A 26,591-nucleotide genomic window follows, 5' to 3' on the forward strand; every position below is an offset into this window, starting at 1 on the left:
TCATATTAATCTATGCAGGCTACAAGTAATATCTTAGTGTATATCTATGTATCCTTGAATTTGTCATTTAGTTTATTTTTTATTTAATTGAGGAGCAGTAGAAATTCAGTAAGTACTAAGAAGTTCCCACTCCCATAAAGAAAAACCAATACTTTTAGGAGGTCTTTGTCTCTAGGACACAAGATGGCTTGTTCAGAGTATCTACACTTTGATAGGGTGCCAACATATTAAAATAAACTGTACCTATCCAGCTTTACATTTACAGAACCTATTGTGCAGGTTCTGAAGTGCTTGCACATATATGATTCTTTACCACCAAAAAGTATGAAGGCATGAAAACATCTACACCTTTCACTTATGCTCTAGGCTCCCAATCAGTCCATTTAATAAAACATATTAAGCACTTGGGACATAAAAGGAATTATGCCATCTTCTGTTTGAAGTGCAGAGTGAAGTAGAGATGCTGCTGACAACATTTTCAGTCTTGTTGAACGAAGCAGATGATGAGCAAATGGACAGATGAATAAGAATGTAAACACGTTAAACAAACAAATAATAAATACTGCTGTATGTTTCTCAAAAATACTTTTAGTCTGTTAAGATGAGAACACTGATTTAAAAAACATGAGTTTATAACCCATTATTGGCCTGGCACTATCCAAGGCACCAGCAATGCTGAGCTGAATAAGATCATGTTTTTTACCAAAAAATTGAAGATTGGGTCTTTATCCTTCAAAAATAAATGCAAGGTGTAACAGACAGTGCTATACATTTTGGGACATTCAAAGATTAAATCAGACTTTGAGCCTTCCTTCAAAAAAGGCTGCAGGGTAGTAAATATCTCCTTCACTAAAAATAATTGCAAACAGGTATAAAAAGAGATTTAAGAAGTAAACGTTAAAAAAATATAAGAGTGGTTCATGTAGAAACTGGAGGGATCTGGGAGTATAAGTGATATTTAAACTTGGCCTTGAAGTCTAGATAAGATGGCAAAAGCCTTAGATTTGGGAGGAGAGGTAGAAAAAGTCAAATAAATAGCAGGATAAAGGAATGATGATACGAAAATCAGGAGTATGTTCAGGGATCAGGAGGTACAACAGGTTGACAACCCACATTTGAGCGAGACTTTGTGTTGAAGCTGTTATGCTTATGGAAAGACACTGAGCATCCCTGCCACAAACACTCTAAATGCTGATTGTGGATCCTCAGTAATCCTGACGACCTCAAGTGTTTCCAACATCTGTATCCTCACCCAGATGAAAACTACACAGATTTCTGTGTAAAAAAGATAAAACAAGAGAGAGAAGTTAGAGCCTTGAGTTTTAGGCTGAGTTCTTATTTAATTCAAGAGGCAAAGGGAAAGAATTGAAGGTTTTTGAATAAAGGAGTGCTATGACCCTAAATAAACTTTAGGATGATTACTCCTGGCTACTCTGTATATTGGGCTACCTAAAATGAGACAGAAGGCAGAGTCAAGAAGTTATTTAATATTGTGGCACAGTGGTAAGGGTCATATGGCTGGAGATGAGGTATGCCACAGGAGACTTCATTGAGAAAGCAAAGTGTTCAAGCAAAATTCTTTGTACACAGAAGTGCTCAGTAAATGACCATGACTATAGCAGTAATAATAATGAAACAGTCTCTTATTGCTATAGGTAATATCATTTAGCACCATGAGCACTTCTTTGTGCAAGAAATTTTGCTTTCTCATTTATCCTCACAAAGTCCCCAAAGACCCAAAACATTTGTGACCCTCAGAAAGTTATGAAATGCTAAGAACTATTCTTATTCCCATTTTATAGATGAGGAAATTGAAGAAGTTAAGATACGCCCTAAAGCCAGCATCAGGAACCTAGATTGTTAGCCTGGTGGCAAAGGTCACAAGTACTTTAGACATATAATTTGGGTTGGAATCCTGGCTTCATCACTTACCAATTATATAGTCTTGGGGAAAAAAAAAAAAACTAGCTAATAAATAAATCAGTTTCCCCTTTGAAAAACTGGACTAGGGCGCCTGGGTGGCTCAGTGGGTTAAGCCTCTGCCTTCGGCTCAGGTCATGATCTCAGGGTCCTGGGATCGAGCCCCACATCGGGCTCTCTGCTCAGTGGAGAGCCTGCTCCCCCCTCTCTCTCCGCCTGCCTCTCTGCCTCCTTGTGATCTCTGTCTGTCAAATAAATAAATAAAATATTAAAAAAAAAGGAAAAACTGGAATAAAAACAGTAACTATATTTTATGGGGTTATAGAGAGAATGGAGATAATGCTCATATAGTACTTATCATACTTGGCTAATAAGTATACAAAGAATGACTATCATCACCACCACCATCTTTACCATTTTGAGTCCTCAGATATGAACTCCTAAAATTCTTACACATTAATTTCTCCTACATCTATATTTTTTATGAAAAAAATTAAATCATATCCATTTTATGAGAATATTATTTCTGGAAAGAAAACAAATTATTTTTTAACTTTATAGAAAGGCTAGGAATCTTTCCAGTTCATTTTACTAGTGTTAAAAATAGAAACTAAAGTCAGATTATGTTAAAGAACTGATTTAAAAAATAAAAGGCAAAATACCTACCACAAAGTAATCCCTGCTCTTACAAAGAAGACTGTTTATAAGACTACTTAAGAGTGAAAAGGCTGTTTTAAGGTAAATAAATATATGCCAGAGGTTATCAAACTCAAAGTTGTGGGACTTTTGTTTATTTATTCTTAGTACTAGCTGCATCTAGCCAACATAGCTATTGGAGAACTAAATGAGATAAGGCAGTAAGTAACACAGGATAGTACATGGCATATATGGTAAGCCATTAATACATACTACGCATTGCTATCATCATCATCATCATCATCACTATTGATAACATGTGATTCTTGAGAATTTTAAGACACATACATTTGTACTTTGAAAGTCTTCCCAATAGTATCATTTCTGCCAAAAAGTACATCACAAATAAAGCACTGACAAAAATCAGATTTCAACCAGCTAATTAATATACTATCTATATACAATTTATTTGATGTTTATATTTTATAAAGAAAATTAATAGATTTTTAAAAATATATATATATTTTAAATTTATTTGACAGTCAGAGATCACAAGCAGGCAGAGAGGCAGGCAGAGAGAGAGGTGGAGGCAGGCAGAGAGAGAGGTGGAAGCAGGCTCCCCGCTGAGCACAGAGCCCAACGCAGGGCTCGATCCCAGGACCCTGAGATCATGACCCGAGCCAAAGGCAGAGGCTCAACCCTCTGAGCCACCCAGGTGCCTGAAAACTTATAGATTTTTATATAACTAATCCATTCAGCTTATTGTAAAAGTCATGTATATTTGCAGCAATTAGAAGGTTTTTAAGTAAAGGTACATCTCATTCATTTTTTTAATTAAAAATTTTTTTATTGATGTATGGTTGACATACAATGTCACATTAATTTCATATGTACCACTTAGGGACTCAAGAACTCTATGTTATGCTCTTTCCACAAGCGTAGCTACCATCTGTCACCATACAACACTATCTGAGAGAAGTAAAACTTCATTATATGCAGATGACATGATACCATATATAGAAAACCATAAAGACTCCACCAAAAAGAAAAAACTACTAGAACTAATAAATGAATTCAGTAAAGCTACAGGGCACAGAATTAATACAAAGAATACAGAAAGAGAAACTAAGAAAACAATCCCATTAACAATTGCATCAAAAGAATAAACTACTTAGGAATAAACTTAACCAAGGAGCTGAAAGACCTGTATTCTGATGAAAGAAACTGAAGATAACACAAACACATGGAAAGATATACTATGCTCATGGATTGGAAGAATTTATATTGTTATTGTTAAAATGTTCATACTACCAAAGCAAACCTAGAGATTCAACGCAACCCCTATCCCAACAGTATTTTTCACAGAACTAGAATGAACGATCCTAAAATTTGTATAGAACCACAAAAGACCCCCAAAGAGCCAAAGCAATCTTGAGAAAGAACAAAGCTGGAAATATTACAGATTTCAAGATATACTACAAAGCTACAGTAATCAAAACAGGATAGTATTGGCACAAAAACAGACACATAGATCAATGGAACAGAATACAGAGCCTAGGAATAAACACACACTTATATTTCATTCTTAAAATATTTCTTTAATCTGTTTAAATCAATTCATTTCCCATAGAACACTGCTTAGAGGAATTTAGCTTGAGAATGTTGGGATGTCAGCATAATTCATACGTAATTTCTAATCTAAAAATATTTTTTCCAGCTTTCTTAAGATATAATTGACATATAACACAGTATAAGTTTAAGCTGTACAACATGATGATTTGATACACATATACATTGTGAAATGATTACCACAGCAATGTTAGTTACCAAATCTATCACCTCATACAGTCATCATTACTTTTTTATGTGGTGAGAACATTTAAGATCTACTCTCCTAGCAACTTTCAAGTATACAATATTGTTAACCATAGTTCACCATACTGTACGTGAGGTCTCCAGAACTTATTCATCTGATAACTAGAACCTGGTCCCTTTGACCACAATCACCTATTTTCCCCAATCCGTTTCTAAGAGTATTCACGTGATCACCTTTGAAGCCTGAAAGATGATTACCTGAAGATTTTTCAATAAGACAAATGAGGCAATTTAAGCCTAAGCTTCCAACTTTTACTAAGGCATCATATTTTTTCACACAGGTTTTCCAGTAAAGTAGCCTATAAAAGCTAAAGCACTGGAGTTATGAATTAGAATGCTTGAGTTTCAACTTAAAATGTACAGCAAGCTCATTGGCCCACCTTAGACAAATAAATAAAAATTGATTTCCAATGCTATCTCATTTTAAAATGAGAGTGAAGATTATTTACTTACTAAATGTTGTTCTGATAGGAAAAGAAAACAACAGTATATTCCAAAGTCACAAAAATTTATTTGTTCCTACTTAAAATGACTACGACTTTTCATTAATCTTCACATTTCTGAAAAATATCTTTTTTTTTTTTAATAAAGAGAAACAGAGATAAAAAGTTTGGTGTTTGAGCAGCAGTTCTCAAAGTGTGGTCCACAAATCCTTCAAGGTCCCTGAGACACTATCAAAGAATCCTTAAAGTCAAAACTAATTTTGTAATAATACCAAGACGTATCCATCTTTTCTGCTATGTTGACATTTGCACTGATAATGCAATAGCAATGGTGAGTGCCTTACCAAGAATCAAGGCAGTAGTAGCAAAAGGAGCTAGTTCTTCACTATAAAATTCTAGTACAGAATGAATTAAATAACAGTTTCATGTAAAAATGTCCTTGATGAAGCAGTAAAAATTATTTATTAAATACTAGCCAATGAACAGATATTTTTTAATCTTTGGTGTGATGAAATGGGAAGTGTGCATCAAGTGCTGAAGTGCTGCTGCTACATACCAAAGAACGACAGCTGTCTTGAGGGAAAGCAGATGTGCAACTGAGTTGCTAGCGATAGTAGCTGACTCCCGAAAACACCTTTCTAACTGAAAGTGAGTGACAAGACTATGGTTTTTATCATTGCCAATAAAGATTATCTATTGTTTTCCTTGAAGTAATAATTTATTTTAGAGAAAATGCTTGTGAAATACCCAATTCTGAATATTTAAACTTTTGAGCAAAAATTAGCATTATAGAAAACTTATATTTGCTCTCATGAGTCTGACACTTCCTGATACTTAGACTTTTCTAATGAGGGCACTGGTCAAAATATCAACAAATGTGAATTTTGATGTCACGTAATAAAATGTGTCAACTTTTGGAAGATCTGCATAACTAAGTAAACAAATATTTTCCAAATGAATGATGGTAGAAAATGATGCATGGAAGGCACTAAAGTCAACTGTAAGATAACAGAACAAGAAAAGCCCATTCTTATGGCTTCACATTTCATATGTAGCTAATCTTTAAAGAAATTGCCACGATTAAACATAGAGTTACCATGTGATCCAGCAATTCCACTTATAGGTATATTCTCAAGACAAATGAAAATACGTATCTACACAAGACATCCTTGTGAATATTTATAGCAGCACTATTATAAACAGCCAAAAAATGGAAACTCACCAAAGGTCCACCAACTGAATAATGGATTAAAAAATGTGGTAAACATCTATACAATGGAATATTTGGCAATAAAAAGAAATGAAGCATCTAATAAAAAGAAAAAGGATATCGACATTATGTGAAGTAAAAGGAGTTAGCCATAGAAAACACATATAATACAATTCCATGTATATGAAATGTCCAAAATTGATAAATCCATAGATAAAGAAAGTAGATTAGTGGTTGCCTGGGCTGGGGAGGATGGGAGAATTGGGGGATCATGGTTAAGGGATATAAGGTTTCATTTTGGGGTGACAAAAATGATTTAAAATTGTGATGGCTGCACAACTCTGAATATATTAAGAGCCACAGAACTGCACACTTAAAATGGGTTAATTTTATGGTATGTGGATTATATCTCAAAAAAAACCCTTAAAAATATATTGTCAATAAAGTAGATAAAACGGGAAACTACTATATCTCAAGTTTTACTGTAATAACAAAGAATACCTACAATTATCTTAAAGGTTGTTAAAATACTCCCTCTTCTGACTCCATTATCTGTAAGAGGCTGGATTTTTCTTCCTACATTTTAATCAAAATAACATATAATAACAGATTGAATACAGAAACGGATACTGTCTTCCATTAAGGCAAACATTGAAGAGATTTATAAGAAATCAAGACAATGCCAGTAATCATTTTTGTTTTGGACAATATGATTTTCATAAAAATTTTTATTTTAAGTTAGGGACAAACTGCTACAACAGCACTAACACTAACCTCCAAATTAAAACTGGACATACAATAAACAATTTCTCACAATTTTCTCTGTATCATGTCTTCTCCCAACAGACACATTTAGGCTTTTTCTTATGTTGACTCTGGAGAAGATGCCTGGGTTTGGATGAGTTTGGTAGCTCACTGTTGGCTTTTTGAGTCAGTGAGACTAAGTCATTGGACATGATCATCAAGTGAAAAGAAGGTTGAAATCATACCCCTATGTGGTATGTTAGGCAGAAAACTGTTCTCCTGAAGATGCCTACATCCTAAACCCCAGAATCTGAATATGTTACCAAATATGGCAAAAGAGATTTTGCAGAAGTGATTAAGGTTACAGATCCTGAAATGGGGAGGTCATGTTAGATTATCTGGGTGGGCCTGATCTAATCACACGGGTCCTTAAAAGCTGAGAACTGTTCTTTGCTGTGATTAGAGAGAGATGCAATGGTAAGAGGTCATAAAGATGTCATCCGTGAAGGACCTGACCTGTCATTGCACTGAAGATGGAAAGGGGAGACAATGAGCCAAGGAATGCAGGAGGCTTCTACAAAAGGCAGTAGTAGAAAGCTGGTACAGTGGTCATGTCAGTTTTCACCCAAGACTGCGTGAGGCAGACTTACCACAAAGTTAGTAAGAAATTTCAGCTTCAAGGCTTCTTGGCTTGCACAGGACATTTTACAAGACCCTGAGTCTTTGGTTATTTTATATACGTAATTTGTATTCCTTTTTAAAAAGACCAATTTCAGGTCCCAGAAAACACAGATCCACTCCTGGAGAATGCTAAAAACAGTATTAGAGGATTTCCCCCCATAGGGAAATACCCAACTTCTGCATATTCACAGATACCTTCTGAGATTATTGGGGGTGGTGGTGGTGGAATATCTTAGAATTTATATGAGTATAGTTCCATGAGGACAGAGAAGCCTCAGGAAAAAAATGAGAAGTCAATGTCAGAAAATATTTAAGAGTACTAAAATTAATGACTATAGAAAAACCTCTACTAAATTACTGGGAGGAAATCACCAAAGTATAAAAGATATTTATGGAATGATTATATCCAGAATTAGAGTTATTTATACAAGGAAGAGAGTTTAGACTCATCTTTCCCCAAACGGTTCTAACTGCAGAACAGAAAAAAGATATTTTCACTTCTAGAAAGAAATTTCTTTAATCATATTATAGAAAAACTGAATTTGTCATTAACTATCAATAAATAAGTAAATTAGAAACTGCCTTGCTGTAAGGGTTACTTTTTCTTAACGATTTGGTTGTGTAAATTCATCTCAAGTCAACAAATAAGTATTTATTTCTTGGAGAACAGCACAGATTACCACTGGAGGTCAGTCTTGGGCTTTCCCTCAGGTCATCGAAAAAAAGTGAAAGACTAGAAAGGGAGGTGAAAGCCAAATCTTAATCTTTCATCTTGTAGGTGATACTAGAGCTCTGAGGGACTAAGAAAATGCCTGGCATATAAGGGATTAACCACAGTTGTATTTGATACTATTTATATCAATATAATTTTGAACAAGAAAGGCACACTTATTCTATTTATAATATATATCCTATATGAAGAATAGAAAACTGTCTTGTATAGAACAATTCAAAATGATTTACGTAGTTGTTATGCCCCACCCCAGCATCAGACAAATCCAATTTAAATGAAATTCTATAAAACACCTAACCAGTACTCCTCAAAACTGTTAAGGTCCTCAAAAGCAAGGAAAATATGAGAAAGTGTCATAGTCTAGAGGAGACATAACAATAAATGTAACATGGTATCATTAATGGGACCTTGGAACAGAGAAGAACATTCATAAAATTTTCTTAGGAAAACCGAGGAACTCTGAATAAAGAAAATAGACTTTAAAATAAACTTTAAAATAGACTTTAAAATAGACTTTAGTTAATAATTATATTAATATTAGTTCACCGTAAGTACTAATGTAAGATGTTAATAACAAGGAAAACTGGATGCAGGGTATTTGAGAACTCTCTATAGTATTTTAACAACTTCTCTGTAAATCTAAAACTATTCTAAAATAGGAAATGTATTTTAAAAGACCTATACATTCTAAAAGTCAGCAAACTTTTATGTAAATTTTTTTAGTATCTGAATTTCCTCTTCTTTGATATGCCAGGAAGTTAAGAGTCAAATCTGAGGTTCAGGCCTTATGGCCTGAAATTGTGTTGTATTTTTTGTTCCTCTGGTCTTAATTTTTAGCAATCTTTATATTTTACCATTATTTGTATGCCTTTCCGTAGATTCTAATCTATATTTACGAGGTAAAAAAGTTTAAATAAACAGTTTCTGCCTTCCATCTCTGAGCCCCGTATCATTATTTAACAGATATCTTACATCTTCTTTCTGGAGTAAAAAAGAATCAAATGGGCACCTCCTCATCTCCCTACTACTAAATTCTTGAATCTATTTACATCTACTTACGGCATGTGATCATGCTCTCTTCCTCCCCTTTGATTCTATTAGAAGACGTGTACTTCTTCCTAACATCAACCCTTCTGCATTTGTGGGAAATTATTTTCTCATTATTTTAGGAATGGTACACTATTGATTTTTCCTTCTCATCCCAGGATATCTCAACCTGCCTTCCAACTGAATCCTTTCCACTGACATTTAAACATCATTGTCTTTTCCATATTTAGAAATAAAACCAGTCAACAACTAAATAATAACCATTTCTTGAGTCTTTAAAAAGAACAATGGTCTGCTCCAACATTTTTCTTTGGACGCATAAATGAAATTCAGAGCTGGTTAAGAATTCAAGAAGGTACAAAATGCAGGGGAATCCTAATCTGTGGCTTCTGAATTTAGGACTAACTGATGTCTATAAGCAAACACGTAGCTGAAGACTCATTGCCATGTATCATTCAATTGAGAAAAGCTAGAGAAAGAATGATCTAGGGTACTATCTTTCCATTAACATATGCACTGAGATGAACCAGCTCACTTATCATATTTTTATTCAGAAAGGATAGTAATGAATTATTTATAACCTATTTTCCTAGGGCTTTCCTCCTTTTATACACCTTTTCAAGCAAATGCCGAGATTGCCATTTACTGGTTTTCTTCCCTTCTTCCCTAAATCAGTGCCTCAATTCAGGCTCTCATCACCTGTGTTACTCCTAGAGCATCCAGTGAGCTCCCTACCTAATCCACCTCTAACCATTCCAAATGTGAACTTGATTATGTCATGCTCTTATTTTAGATCCTTCAATGGCTTACCATTACAATAAAAGGTAAATTTTAAATAAGAACAGTTAAGATTTTCTGTAAACTAGATTTTGCTTAATTCTCCCTATAAACACCCACATACATACCAGTTAGGTCACTGAGCTACCTCTCACAACTCCTCTAACCAATACATTCTCAAGTAGCTGGGCCTGGATACTTATTTAGCTACATAACCTTGGGCAAATGATGTGACTCTCTTGAGACTCCGTTTCTATAGCTGTACAGTCTGAGACAAAGCCCCCAATTCAGAGGGTTATTGTTAGGACTAAAGGAGTTAAGCTGTATAAAACACTTAGACCATCTGGCACACAGTGAGTATCTGATGACTGGTAGCTGGTGTTACAGATTCTGGGCGGCCACCTAAGTATAACACACATTCTGACATTAATGGAAATCACTGCTGCCAGGGAGTGGACTTTGTGTCTTCCGAAGCTGGGTTCCAAAGCTGAGTGGCCACACATTTTTTAAAGCCAGGTTTACCAGAGTATAATTTATAAATAACAAAATTTACTCCTTAAAAATGTACAGTGGGTTGGGCTTTACCTAATGTATACAGTTGTGTAATCACCATCACAATCACAAACAGAATAATTCCTTCTCCCCAGTATCCTTTTGTGTCTTCCAAATGGGCATTACTGAAATGGCCAAGTTTTAGAAAGAAAGGTGGGAAGCCAACTATAGCACATTTGCAAAAGTCCAGGCATCTTCAAAAGTGTAGAAGGAAGATTATTGGGTTTAGGCTTTGGTGTTTATTTTATATACCTCTATACTCTGTGAGAAGATTTTTAGTCATTTGCTACAGAAAACCTTTGATGAAGAGCCAAAGTTTTAGAAATAAGCAATTTAAAAATGTATGAAATCTTAGATGAGAATTATATACATTCCCATGGCTCTGATGTTAATATTTTTAAAAAGTTGGTTCTTTTATGTAATAGTGACTGAAATCCCAGAAGTTTGCTTGTTAGAACAAACTGTCATATATAAAACCCAGCAAACCATGGACCCTCAGTTATTTTGAACAGTTAGCTCATTTATCATATTTTTATTCAGAAAAGATAATAATGAATCAGTTATGAACTATTTTTTAGAGTGTTTCTCCTTATATACAAACATTTTGGTAGGTCATGAGGAATAAGGTATTAAAAGGAAGCACTGGAAATTCAAAAAAATATGAGAAATGAGCACGTATTAAAGAGACAGGATTCAGAGTCAGAGAAAAGACCTATAACTTAGTACGAATAGGAAAAAATATGAAATAAAAGAACAGACGAGGAGAAATAACAATCTTGAAAGGAGAGGAGCTAATTGAGGATGAAGATAAAGCTTGGGGAGTTTTACCTGTTCTGATCAGCTTGACTATAACATTATTTTTTTGCAGTGTAACTTTATCATGCTTCATAGACAATTGGATATGGTGGTTTATGTAGTCCTTTATTCTTTAGATAGTTGTAGGCAAGCCAAATACAATAAATAATAGCAAAAAGTCTGGGGAAGTAGAAACCTTACTTCAGTGGAAATATCCATTACTTTAGAAATATTGAAGAAACATGGACTAAATACTGTTTATTTTCTGATGCCTAAAGTAATTTTTTTTTTTTTTTAAGCTATCAAAGAGACTGTCAGAACAGGTACCAAGCCTGCCCAGGATGGGTTACCAAGTCAGTCATTAGCAGAGACTGAAAGGAAAGGAGATCTAAGGAAGTGGCTAAGACCAAGTGGTTAAGAGGAGGAGGAAGGAGAGAGGGCAAAGGAAGAAATGCTCAATTAGTGTTATAATTGTCTACATTCTTCTTCAGGATATGGAGTGTGTGGATCAAAGAACCCCACCTTCAGATCCCCAGTGATGCAGTTCTATTCTTTGCCCCCTAAAAATATGGTTTTTATTTTGCTATAAAAATTTTATTTACTCTAAAACACTGATTTGAAAATGAGCATGTGTTACTCCTTATATACACTACTTCTGTAAGTAGGCTTAATAAGATGATTACTTGCTAGCCAGGAATAACACAGTAATTACTGCATCCAAGTGAACATAACCCAGGGCAATCTCAGCCTTCTCATCCTTCTGTTTAGTCAATTTTTAAGTGTGTGCATTGTTTTCCTTCCTTTTTAAAAGAATAACTCTAGTAGCTCTTGGAAATAGTGGGTGAAGTATACAGCCCATATAATATATGCTACATACAGCTGTTTCAAATCCTAACTGAAATAATCTGATACTACATTAGAATACAATATATTTATTATAGTAGAATAGAGAAAATTGTAGCTATGGTATTTGTTTGAACTACCAACATGTGAGGAAAACTGAGAGGTTCAGTCTAAAATGGATCTGAGCTTAGAAGGACATCTGTTTAAGTTATTGTACAGTTCAATCAATTTCAACTCCTCTCTATTGCTTACTTCAAACATTTCAGTCCAGTATTCAAAGCCTTCCACAATTTGTACCCAACCTGTCTCCATCAAACATACAGTTAATCACCAATACCTTCCAGTTCTTTTGATGTGTATGTTGCATAATCTATCTTTTCTATCTCTATGAACAGAAATAGGAATTCCTATGAATTAAGGAATCCATTGATCAACTCATACTGCAAGCATTTATTCAGCATCAAATTGTACGTATGCTCAGCACTTCGCTTGGGCTTTGTCATCTCCATCTTAGAACACTGAAACATACAGATTTATGTATCCACTTTGCTATCCTCAGTATGTGGTTTTTGTCCTCATGTTTGGTCATCATGTTTTGCCTCATGGTCACAAGTAGCTGGTCACTTCCATTGTCATGATTCCAAGAAGGTGGAAAAGCAAGAAGGTGAAGACTTTCCAAGAAATCTGTTGTAAAGTTCTCTTTATATCTCATTGGCTAGGACTGTGTCAAAGGATGTTAGATGATGTCAAAGACTTTTTCTCTCCATCTTTCAGGTTTCCTTATTTCTATGAGTTCAATTCCTTTCTCTTTCTCTTTAAAAATACAGGTTTTCTTCATGTGATAGTGATAAAGGAGAAGAAAGCAGCACGGTCAAAGAAATCTCCAGTATGGTAACATCTGGACTTAATGATCCACGGGAAAGAGATTTTATTCTTCTCGGTGTATTCATAGAGAACACTGCCCTGGTCTGAGTAGTGTGTCCATATCTGGGCCAGTAACTGATAGGGGGATGGAGTACAATGACTGACCAGGCCTGTGTTTCATGTCTACTCTGTAATGGGAATCCCTATTGAAACTATATAGGAGAATGTTGTTTAGCCAAAGGAAAGGAAGTTCTACTATCAGACTGAAGAGGGTTAGAAATGCTAGGCAAACACAACACTTGTCCCTATAGCAACAGTGAACAATTGGTAAACCAACATTATTTCTGCCATATCATATGGTATGTAACATTAGGCTTTAGTTGACAGTATGTTTAAAATATTGAAGAGAGCCAAAACTGCTTTCTGAGGAGTATTCTAGATCTGGCTTACCTGAGAATCCTGAAGACTCTGTGGCCCCGACTGTCAGTTGTATCCCAATATTCATCATCCTCTTCTTTCATAGTAAAATAATTTTAAGCATGGCATGTAATCACATATTAGAAGAATTATATTTCTCAGCCTCCCTTGCAGCTAGGTGTGACCACATGATTAACTTTGTGCTAATGGAAAGTGAATATATCTGATGTATGCAACTAATTGTGTGTGCATATATAACTGGATATGATTGTATATCTTGATCAAGCTCTATTATCATTGCCTATCTTCCTCATAAAATATATGAACACTAGAACTTGGAAGCACAAACTTTATCTCTTGTTTAATGATGTCACTCTAGTATCCATTATAGTGTTTGATATATAGAAAAGGTTCAATGTTTATTAAGTAAATGAATAGGTCATCCTTCTCTGCCTATTCCATTCCAACATCCCCATGAAGCTAAATCTCTGACCGCCTGGCCTAAAATCTTCTCCTCCTGTCGTGAATCACTCCTCTAACACTCATTTTCCACACAGCATGTTTAGCACTTCTTATTTACTGCTTTGAGTTCCTAGTTATCAATTCATTTATCTATGTTTTATGTCTCAACCAGATTATGAAATCCTACAGGATGGGAACAATAGTGTACTTATTTTTCATACCTTTTCCAGTCTGTATTCAGTATATCTGGTATATGGAAAGCCCTCAGCGAATACTGTTGAATACAACCAGGAAAGACAGTTTAAGAGAGCCTTAGGAAAACTTAATGCATTCACTGGATTTCTGGTCAAGAAATCTGTATGAGATAAACATAAGCATGGCTGGAAAATTAAGATTTTTATGGTTTTCTTGATGTTTAGCATGTACCCTGAAGCAACTATGATGCACTTCTCTCTAAGCATAAGCTTGTTTATCAGGAGACAATTAGGCGATTTTTAATATCTACAAGGCCTAAGTAAAATTGTGACAGGTGTGATAGTTCAATGTACCTAAGAAGTCCTTCTTTTGGAGAGGATAGGCAATAAAATACTTAATAACTTTTCCAGGTCTAGATTGTAAGAAATTCAGGGTATTTCCTCATAGGCCCTCTTGTCCATTTAAGGCTCTGCTTGAATCCATATTTTATTGGTGCCTGTGTTTATTGCTTGGTTACAAGTAGTTGATCCAGGTGCCTCTGAAGGGAAACAAATACTCAGCATAGCAACACCGATGGAAAGTCACCACATGCACATCATCCAAAATCCCTACCTCCTTTTTTAATACAGAAATATGTAACCTCTGACATGGGCTTTCCCATTCACACCTACAGAAAGACAGACAGAACAACAACATCCTCTCCCATACTGGTTTTAGTTCCTGCTTCCAATCCTGCTTCCAAACCTCACCTCTGCTCACCTGTGTTCTCAGGGTATACTTTTTGCCTCTATTTCCCTCATCTTGCCTAATGTTCTACTCCAAAAAACTTCTGTTACTATACAACCACTCAAAGTCCCTTCTTCTCTTCTTACTCTTAAGTTTCTAGTTCTAATTATTCCTAGCAATCCTTAAGTTGGTCAAGTATGTCTTGTAAAAATTTTTACCACTGACTGAAAAATAAGAATTTCCCTTCCTAAATGAGGAATAACCCCAAAGATTATTTCTATGATAAAATAGTAATAATGCCATCAAGAAAACAACTTCGAACACTACTCCATAGGGTGCATACTCAATCACAGTACATAGCAAAAAAGATCCAACATATTTTATTGTCCCATAGCAAACTGTAAAAACACCCAAGCAAACTATGTTAGACATATATCATATTAGTTACTGATAAAAATAACTGCATTATAAAAAATAAACTATTTCAAGTTAACACACTAGTTTTAGTACTTTATCTATATTGCTTATGGTTTCACAGATTTCAGATAGAACACTCAGCTTTCATCTCAGTTTAAAGTAGTCCAATACTTTAAAAATTTGATGCAAATTTTCTTCTAGCTGTATTTTTTGTATGACAGCAACTGAAATAAAATGATAGAAAGGTAGGATTTCTTGTTTGCTTGGTTTTTGAATGATTTCTTACAATGTCCTGTATACTAACAGCTTTAGAAAAACTTAGGATTTTTTAGTTTCCTTTTATCATATAAAAATGGCCTGCATTATTCTATAAATAGACTTACACAAATGAAAATTCTTTAGCTCTTTGTTTATTCATATTCTCTTTCAGAAATTTCCTGACGTTTACTGGTACATGTTACCAAACTATCTCTCTTGTTAATTATTATTGCATTAACGTCATGATTATATTACTAATAACCATTTTTGTATAATTGGGCCTTTACGAGAACAAGATTATCTTGCAAGAGGTAAAGAAACCTCTAAACTGTAAACCAACTGTGTAAATCACCACAGCCCTACCCAGAAATCAAGGATGAATAGTGGAGCTCTATTTCTGGAGAAAAGTTTGAATCGTGTATTTGGGTTTGACTGTGAAGTTATCTAGAAGCCTGACTCTGATCTCATGTAAATGGCAGAGAACTAGGATGTAAGAAACCCAAGTAAAATTCCTGTTGTTCTAGGGTTAAACAACCAATTGTTGTCATAGAGATGAATTATAGAATGGAGTATGAAAGGACATGTACTTTGTACATACGGAATGCACTTTGGGTTTTTGAATATTGAATGTTTATTTCTCTTATGTTCTTTCTTGGCCTATCATATTATGTATAGAGAAAACAATAATTTAAAAAAGAGAAATAATTCTGGAAGCCAGCAATCATGCAAGTCATAACACTCTAAAGGGACAAATGAAAATCAAAGAATACAAATACAGGCTGATTGATCCAGTGGCCTCACCTATCTAGAGTACATTTTTCTGAGTGAAAACATTGGAAAAGTTTTGATCAACATGAGAGGCAATTTGCCTGAACTATCAAGCTGGTCATTTTATTGCCTAAAGTTCTTCTCCTTAAATATGTATTTGAAAGTTTGTGTTAGTTGTCCATACAATCAAAATTAATATTAAATCTTGGCTTTCGCAATAATCCTTAGATTGTTCCACTGTTTTTCACTCCTATTTCCAAAGACTTTTCCATCTTTCTCCCCCTTTGTTTATAGTGTAAATGTTTCCTCTACTAATAAAAATCATCCACCACATTCTTGAATAACTTTTTAAAATTAATCTTTCAAATAAAACTTTGTCAAAGATTGTCTGGAAATGTCATCACCATCCAAAATAAGCAGAAGAAAAGAAATAGTAAGAATTAGAGCAAAAATCAGGGGCGCCTGGGTGGCTCAGTGGGTTAAAGCCTCTGCCTTCAGCTCAGGTCATGATCCCAGGGTCCTGTGATCGAGCCCCACATCGGGCTCCCTGCTCAGCGGGGAGCCTGCTTCCTCCTCTCTCTCTCTCTGCCTACCTCTCTGCCTACTTGTGATCTGTCAAATAAATAAATAAAATCTTAAAAAAAAAAAAAGAATTAGAGCAAAAATCAGTAAAAGCCTTTAAACAGGCTAACTAAAAAAAGGAGAAAGGAATCAAATGACTAATATCAGATCTGAAAGAGGGGACATCACTACAGATCCTATGGAAATTAAAAGGATAATAAAGGGATATTATAAACAATTCCAGGCCCATACATTTGATAACCATTTCAAGAAAATGGACCAATTTCTTGAAAAACAATCAGATAAAACTCACATAAGAGGAAACAGAGGATCTCACACAAGAAAAAACAGAGGATCTAACTGCCGAAAGTAGGTAGATAAAGAGTCAACCACAAATAGATATAGGCCTATATCTATTAAAGAGACTGAAGGAATAATTAATAACCTTCCAAAAAAGAAAGCATCAGGCCTAGATGAGTTCACTGATGATTTCTAGCACCATTTAAGGAAGAAATTATACCAATTGTCTACAATCTATTTCAGAGGACAGAAGCAGAAGAAATATTTCCTAACAATCTACGGGGCCAGCATTGCCTTAATAACAAAACCAGAAAAAGACATTTTAAGAAAAAGAAACTACAGACTGATATCTCTCATGAACAAAGAAACAAAAATCTTCAACAAAATACCAGCAAATATAATCTAACAGTGTATAAAAAGAATTACATATTACACTAAGTGGGATTTATCCCAAGTATTGCAAGGCTTGTTTAACAATTAAAACTCAATTAATATAATACATCACAACAACAAACAAAATGAAAAAAAAAAATCACAGGATCATATGAATGGATGCATAAAAAGCATCTGACAAAATCCAAACCCATTCATGATAAAAGCTCTCAGTAAACTAGGAATAGACAGAAATGTCCTCAACTTGATAAACATTATCTACAAAAAACCTGCAGTGAGAAACCCGAAACTTTCCCACTAAGATCAGATAGAAGGCAAGGATATTCTTTCTCACCACTATTTTTCTACATACTGGAAGTCCATGCTAGCAAAATAAGTCAAGGAAAGAAAATAAAATTATTACAGATTGGGACAGAAGAACTGTTTCTGTTTACAGATGGCAGGACTGTCCAAGTAGAAAATCTGAATGAATCAACATGAAAACTGTGATTATAGCAAGGTTTCAGGATATAAGGTTAAAGTGCAAAAGTCAATTACATTACATTTCTATATACTAACAATGAACAAGTGGAATTTGAAATTAAAAGCACAATAGCATTTATATTAGCATACCAAAAAATGAAATACTTAGGTAAAGTACTTAGGTAAAATCCAACAAAATACATACAAGATTTATGTAAGGAAACTCTGACAAATGAAATCAAAGAACTAAGTAAGTGGAGAGATATTCCATGTTCATGGATAAGAAGATTCAATATTGTCAAGATGTCATTTCTCAACTTGATCCATAGATTCAATACATCCCAATCAAAATTCAAGAAAGTTATTTAATGGCTATTGTCAAACCGATTCTAAAGTTTTCAGAGTCAAAAGAACCAGACTAGCTTATATAATAATGGAGAAGAACAAAAATGGAGGACTAATACTGCCATACCTTAAGACTTACTATAAAGCTACAGTAATCGAGATAGTGTGGACTGGTGAAAGAATGGACAAATAGGCCAATGGAACACAAGAGAGAGGCCAGAAATAGATCCTCAGTGTGGACTGGTGAAAGAATGGACAAATAGGCCAATGGAACACAAGAGAGAGGCCAGAAATAGATCCTCATGAATACAGTCAAATGATCTTTGACAAAGGAGCAAAAGCAATGCAATGGAACAGAGACAATCTCTTCAACAAATGGTGCTGGAACAACTAGATGTTTACATGCAAAAAAAAAAAAAAATTACATATAGATTTAACCTCTTCAGAAAAATGAACTCAAAATGGATCATAAACTTAAATGTAAAACACACACTATAAAACTCTTAAAAGAGAACATGAGAGAAAACCTAGATGATCTTGGGTATGGTGATGCCTTTTTAGATACAACACCAAAGACATGATCCATGAAAGAAACAATTAAAATTAAAAACTTCTGCTCTGTGACAGATAGTATCAAGGGAATTAGAAAACAAACCATAGACTAGGAGAAACTATTTGCAAAAGACACATCTGATAAAGGATGTTATCCAAAATATACAAAGAAACACTTAAAACCCAATAGTAAGAAAACAACCCAATTAAAAAATGAGGCAAAGAATTTTATGGACACCTCACCAAAGAAGCTATATAGATGGAAAATAAACATATGCATAGTAAAAGATGTTCCACTTCATATATCATCAGGGAGATGCATATTAAAACAATAAAATATACCATTACACACTTAATAGAATGTCCAAGGTCCAGACCACTGAAAACACCAAACGTTGGTAAGGTTGTGGAGCAACAGGAATTCCCTCCTTCAGTGCTGGTGGGAATGCAAAATGGTACAAGCTACTTTGGAAGACAGTTTGGCGGTTTCTTATAAAACTAAACATATTCTGATCATATGATCCAGCAATCACACTCCTTTTTATCTGCCAAAGGAGCTGAAAAGTTATGTCCCCACAGAAGTCTGCAGATGAATGTTTATAGTAGCTTTACTCCTAATTGCCAAAAGTAGGTAGATAAAGACTTAACAACAAATTTGCTAAGTTGTATAAATTCCTAAAGCACATCAGAAATATATGAATTCGATTTCACTGATGAATTCGATTTCACTGATTCATAAACTTGGCACAAATAATATAGGAACATAAAATATTGTTTCCAACCCAATTTGTTTCAAGAACCTCATTGAAAATGCCATGGGGAAATATTTTGTGCTCTATTTACTTTCAGGTCATATAATTACATCCTTATGGATTATCTAACATATATTAGAAAAATGCTGATATTTTAGAGAGGACATAGCTCTATAGCCCTTCTAAAAAAGATACTGAGCAAAAGGTGCCTGAATGGTTTGTCGGTTAAGCTTTGACTTCAGCTCCCGTCATGATCTCAGGGTTATGAGACCGAGCCCCACACTGGATTCCATCCTGGACATGAAGCCTCCTTAAAATTCTGTCTCCCTTTCCCTCTCCCCTGTCACTCCCCCACCAAAAACAAAACAAAAGAGAAAAAAAGAGATACTGAGCAAACAGAAATCATGGGTGGTAAAAGATGGTCTGTCAGAGAATCATTTATAAAAGTTAAACGCTTTATCATTTTTAAATATTTTTTTAAATAAAGAAGACAGAGAGATTAATGTAATAGTTATAATCCACACACTGTGATAGAATGGAAACAGCACTGACTTGAAGGACTTAAATATTAAAATTTCACTTCCACCATTTTTTAGCTATGTATGAATGATTTCAGGCAGGTCACTTACCATCTCTGAGCCCCAAGACCCTAATATGTAAAATGATAATGATGCCCATATGAACCTCACAAAGTGGTTGTGATAACACACTCAAAGATACAATGAGTTAATTTACATGAAAATGCCTGGCACAGGGCCTAGCATCTAGGAACTCTCAAAGAACACCTCTTCCTTTCCTTCTTAATAAATAGAACTCAGTCTTCTATTTATTATTATTATAGAACTCTTGACAAAAATAAAACCAATGTCTTTTTCATAGATGAATGGCTTCTTCACTTGAGTTTTTACAGGAGATACATTCTAAGTACAGATAGCATTATAGAAGTATGGAAACAAAAAGCAAAGAAAACATATCTTGAAAAGCATCTAATAAGCAGTTTTCTTTGTTTCATGCTGACATGCTTTGTGGTTTCAATGTAGGCTTCCAGTGAACACTGGGTCAAAATTAAAATTCTAGGCAGGCATTCAACTTTTATGATTGTGTCCATTCTTCACTGAGCATGGGAATCAAATGCTTTGGAAGTTATTTATTGAAGATATTCCCATAGCACTATCACAAAGGTCACTTCCAAAAGAGGCCCTAGCCCTGTAATGTATCTGAGTAAGTGAAGGCTATACCAGGTTTCTTGCATTGTACTTTAAAAAATTGAAGCAGGATACTAAAACCATATTTTTAAGAGGCTTTTCTGAGGCTAGGCCACAGCAATTTTGCAAAGGTCCATGACAGGAAAAGAGACAAAACAAATTTCAAAAATAAAGAACACCAATCTAAAAGTAATTTATGACCATATTTTGAATAAAATTAAATACAGAATAATTAGCAGAAATTATTTAATTATAGTTTTCCTATTATGAATGTAAAGTTGGGAGAGATGCAGTAAGACTAATCAAAATCAGGTAATAGTTACCTCTGTGGCCTTGGTTGATGGTTCCAGTCCAATCATATTTGCTACTATTAACTGATGTAAGAGTTGAACTTGAGCCACACTTAGGAAGAAGTCCAGGTTTGTGGTTATATTCACTTCCAAGGAATGGCCACACACTAAAATCTCCTGAAGGAACAAAAAAGTTGAATACAGATAAAGATACATGATACCCATTAGATGATAATTTATCATTCTTACTTATGTGACCTTTACCATGTTGATGAATTCTCCCGGGACTCAAGTTCATATGTTAATGAGAATAGCAGAAATGGAGAGCACAGCCACTCCACATAGTTTAATGGATTAATTTAATAAACATTTATGAGGTCCTGCTGTGCGCAGGTCCATGCACTGGTTGCAGGGAAACAAATTAACAACACAAACACAATTTTTTTTTTTTTACCATTTCATATACATTTGGCTTTTTTATACCTCAAACTACTAACATCATTCCCATATGTAAGTGATGATGTAATTCTTTAGCATAATCCTGTTCATTCATTCAAACTAACAAATATTTACTGAGCATCTCCTAAGTAACATGCAGTATACTCAGCTGCTAGGGATAGCACAAAGAGGAAGGTTAGCTTTGAATGGCAACCTGCTCTTGAGGAGATTCTAATCTTGTTGGGCAGACAGATGTAAACAGGCCAATTGTAGGCAAGGAATGACAATCACAAGTGGTATGGTTTGAGTATTCTCCAAAGTATACACTCCAAATGATTTATAACAAAATAGTGCTGAAGCCAAAGATAGCTAGACTAATTAATTTCACTTCTTCTTTGAGCTGCTAAAATCTTGGCTGCATCATGTAGACGTCCACGTTTAACTGATGCTGTTCTGCGTAACCTGAGTCACTTCAACATTCATCACTGGAAAACCATTCAGGGAGGGAAAAAAGAAGAAAAAAACCAGACCCCAAGTTTCACTTAATAAGCAGAACTTCTGCCTCCTGTCAGGAAGAGAATGTGGACAATGTTCAAATGCTTGGAAATGTCCAAAGAACCTTCTTCTTACTAGTGTCATCGAAGGGAATGGATTTAAGGAGTCTTATGATGGGTCCCAATGCAAACTACACAGCTTAGGATAGATTTTAACACAGCTCTAAAGAATAGTATGTTGGAAATGAATATTCCTTTTGCTTTTTGGGTTAAATAACCTTCTCCTCACAACAAGTTCCCTGTATTTACTTATTATAATTAGAATTCTTATTTTATTCCTCTTGCACACACGTGTGCTCTTTCCCTCTCTAAAATAAATAAATCTTTAAAAAAATAATAAAAAGAGAGAAGAAGTCAATCGATTGTTATGAGGATTAAATAATTACCTGAAAGGCAATAACAGTATTAAAAAGTATTCATTAATCTTTGGTGACAATAATAACATTAATAATAAGCAATTTGACATACTGTGCATAAAGCTAAAAAAATCCCTAATATACAAAGAGAAGCTATTCCATTAGATAGGCTAAAATGAAATCTAAATTAAGTTCTCACCTCAGTGTGCATATTTTCTGGAGAAATTATTTTGGTGAAAATGATAGCAGGTGCTCCAGTAATTCGGACAGAAAAATCTGTTAAAATGGGAGTCAGAATTGCTCTTCTTTCTTGATGTCGCCGTATGCTAAGAGATAAAGTAAAAAATTATTAGTGATTTCATTTTTCTCAAGGATTCTTTTCATTAAATTTATATAAGTCCTTCCAAAGGGGCACGTGCACTCAAATGTTTATAGCAGCAATGTCCTCTATAGCCAAATTATGGAAAGAACCTAGATGTCCATCAACAGATGAATGGATAAAGAAGATGTGGTATATATATACAATGGAATACTATGTAGCCATCAAAAGAAATGAAATCTTGCCATCTGTGACAATGTGGATGGAACTAGAGGGTATTATGCTTAGCAAAATAAGTCAATCGGAGAAAAACAACTATCATATGATCTCCCTGATATGAGGAAGGGGAGATGCAATGTGGGGGGTTTGGGGGTAGGAAAAGAATAAATAAAACAAGATGGGATCGGGAGGGAGACAAACCATAAGAGACTCTTCATCTCACAAAACAAACTGAGGGTTGCCAGGGGGAGGTGGGGAGGAAGAGGGTGGTGGGGTTATGGACATTGGGGAGGGTATGTGCTATGGTGAGTGCTGTGAAGTGTGTAAACCTGGCGATTCACAGACCTGCACCCCTGGGGCTAATAATACATTATATGTTAATAAAAAATAAAAAAATAAAAAAAATTTGTGTAAGTCTTCACTACAAACAAGTATGACAAAATTAATTATTTTGAGAGTGTTTATTTGTACATTTTATAGTCATAGTTTCATACTTCAATTCGTAACTTCAGATTAATAAAAGATAGCATAAAACTAATGAGAAATCCAGATGTACTTAATTTCATATTAGTCACATCCCTTCAACAAATTACTTGGTTTTTAATTACTTTTGTTCTTATAAACAGTTTAATCTTTTATTACCAATAATAACCTTCCTATTTTAGGATGATTTTTAATTTCCTATTTTTCCTATTTCTGACCTAGTTGACAACTGCCATCTTCTGAACCTATTAGGTTCATAAGCATCTCCTCTTAATCTCTGAATGACCTCCTTTTTTAAGCTCATGGATTATTACTGCACATATGGTTCATGAAATAGCTTTCGTGACTTTGATATCGAACGATTCTTCACAATAACTATGTAGGTGAAGTAAAATTCATTACCAGCCCCATATTACCTACAAGGAAATGAGGATCAGGGGCTATGCTAAGGCCACCTAATGCGAACAAAGTTTCCATTGTTGGACCTGGCAACAGAATAGCATTTGGTCTCTATTTTAATTTTTCCTTATACATTCTCATCTTTGATCTGTTACTTAGCACAATATTTCCACTTTACATTCAAAATTGCTAAATGCTAATGACTTCAAAGGAAGTACTGCATATATGGTAGAAGATGAAACTGGAAAACACTGTTGAGAAACTAAACCTTGTGCTAGTACAGTTCTTCAAGTCTCCCTATCCATATTCTAAGTTTTCATTTTATGAAATAATATAGTTCTACGTTTTACGAGCAATCTGCACCTCAAAAGTTTCTTGGAACCATCAACTATTCCTTATGAATATGTCCCCACTATTCACTTATATAGTGATAAATTGAGATGAGAGAACTGGCATAAATTATCTCGTGAAAAAGCCCAGATGAACTCAAGTCTTTCTACATCCTTTTCTACCAGAGTAGTCTAGAAAGTAGAAAGTGCTAGTATCTTTTGCTCAAATTTGCAATGGGCAAAGCTTTACATGGTGTCTGCCAAAAAAGCAAATTGGATCATCTGGTTCTGTGACACATAAGTATTGGATTTCAAGAAAGACAATTTTAAAGAATTAAGAGATCTGGTGAATAGAGGGTAACAGGAAGAAGTATTAAAATTTGTGAATACAGAGGAAAGGTTATGATCCTGAGAGACACCATAATTATAGCTTAATAGCTCAAGTTCCATAAAATGGTCACTGTGAGAAACATGTAACATCTGATGTGCTCTCACAGGGGAATGTTAAAATATATGATGTATTAAAAATACCTTAAAATGGAAAAGACAGCAGGAAACCAAATAAGAGCAAATATTAACGAAAACACCCAATGGGAAAAAAAAAGAGTATTTATACATATCATATTTTCCCCCATTATGTGATGAATTAAATCAGTAACACAACATATGAAAGACCTATGGCCTTAGAAATAAATTTTTTTTTTTTTTAAAGATTTTTTTATTTATTTATTTGACAGAGATCACAAGCGGGCAGAGAGAGAGGAGGAAGCAGGCCCCCCGCTGAGCAGAGAGCCCGATGCGGGGCTCGATCCCAGGACTCTGAGATCATGACCCGAGCCGAAGGCAGCGGCTTAACCCACTGAGCCACCCAGGCGCCCCAGAAATAAATTTTTTTTTTTAATCTAAGTCAATAGTCCTCTAAAATTATAATTTTCTGGTACATAACATTTTCTTTTGTGTTATTTCTTGTAAGTCTTTGAGGTAATCATATACGTTTTTTAAATCATTAAAGGTTTTTATAGATTGAAATACTTCAAAAGAAATAGATACTCAAAAAAAAATCACCATGTTTTACTAGATAAGAGAATAGGACTTAAAATTTTAAATTTTCCAGAAATGAAAAACAGACTCACTAAAATAAAATACATAATACATGGGTAAATTGCATTTTACATACAGCTCAAGAAAAAAAATCAATAATAAACTAGAATATACATTCGAGAAAATTCCAGGAATGTGCTAAAGTAAATTTTAAAATGGAAAGTTTAAAAGAAAAGTTAAGAGACATGGAGGGGCAGATCCAACATATTTAATTTGTATTCCAAAAAGAGAGAATAGAAAGTAAGGAAAAGGAACAGTATCAGAGAGTTAATGGCTGTGAATTCTCCAGAACTGATGAAATGTAAGAGCCCATGGATTCCAGAAGTATAATGAGTGCCAGTTCAGATAAATACAATAAAATTCACAATCAGGTATCTCTTAGTCAAAGAGCTATCACCTATGATGAATGAAAGATAGTAAAACCAGCTATAGAGAACAGATGATCTATAGTATGCTAAGATATAGGACGTTAGGAGAGTTGTGGAAGAAATATTTCTCTGGTATACCAGGAAAGTGACTTAATGTATTTCTATACTGTCCATAGAAACACGGAAATGGAACAGTTATTTGTACCTGTCAGCTAACACAGAAGATTAAACACACAGAAATTGGGACACCTGGGTGGCTCAATCAGTTAAAACGTTTGCCTTTGGCTCAGGCTCTGGACCCAGAGTCCTGGGATCCAGTCCCACATTAGGCACCTTGCTCAGCGGAAGCCTGCTTCTCCCTTTCCTGCTCCCCCTGCTTGTGCTCTCTCTCTTTCTGACAAATAAATAAATAAAATTTTAAAAAATGAATCTTAAACCCACAGAAATTTATAAAATCCTGTGTGAGGATAAAAAAAATTGACAATCATAAAGTGCTAAACAAGTAACAGGAAAGTAATGATCTATGTTAACAAAAACTATTCAGTTAATCTCTGAGAATAACAGATGGTAAATAAGGAAAAGTATTGTTCTCTGAAATTGTTAGTATGCAAGAAGGCATAGGTACGTGCCACCCGTACTCGTGAAAATACATGTTTAGGAAGGCTGTGGTCATTTTTCCTGGGCTCAGCAAAATAATGCTCAGTTCTTCTGCCCATCTTCCATAGATTTTGGAATGACACTATGGGAAATATTAAAGCAGTTTAAGAATCCTATTTCAAAAACTGCGTATTATGAAAGACCA

At 34.6% G+C, this 26,591-nt stretch overlaps 1 protein-coding gene across 6 annotated transcripts in view; it reads right to left on the bottom strand.

The window, feature by feature from the left end:
• VPS13B (vacuolar protein sorting 13 homolog B) overlaps positions 1–26,591 on the bottom strand; it is a 746,538-nt gene that overhangs the window by 239,950 nt on the left and 479,997 nt on the right. For all 6 annotated transcript variants that reach the window (XR_004382801.1, XM_032858607.1, XM_032858609.1 and 3 more), the window contains exons 32-33: positions 22,771–22,897; positions 21,257–21,400 (exon numbers count right to left, since the gene is read on the bottom strand). Coding sequence is in view for 5 of the 6 variants with exons in the window: in XM_032858607.1 (XP_032714498.1) it covers positions 21,257–21,400; positions 22,771–22,897 (271 nt within the window). In the remaining variant the exon portion in view is untranslated. The remainder of the gene's footprint in view (positions 1–21,256; positions 21,401–22,770; positions 22,898–26,591) is intronic.

Source organism: Lontra canadensis, unplaced genomic scaffold, assembly GCF_010015895.1.
Source record: "Lontra canadensis isolate GAN:19392208 unplaced genomic scaffold, GSC_riverotter_1.0 scaffold15, whole genome shotgun sequence".
Lineage (NCBI taxonomy): Eukaryota > Metazoa > Chordata > Mammalia > Carnivora > Mustelidae > Lontra > Lontra canadensis.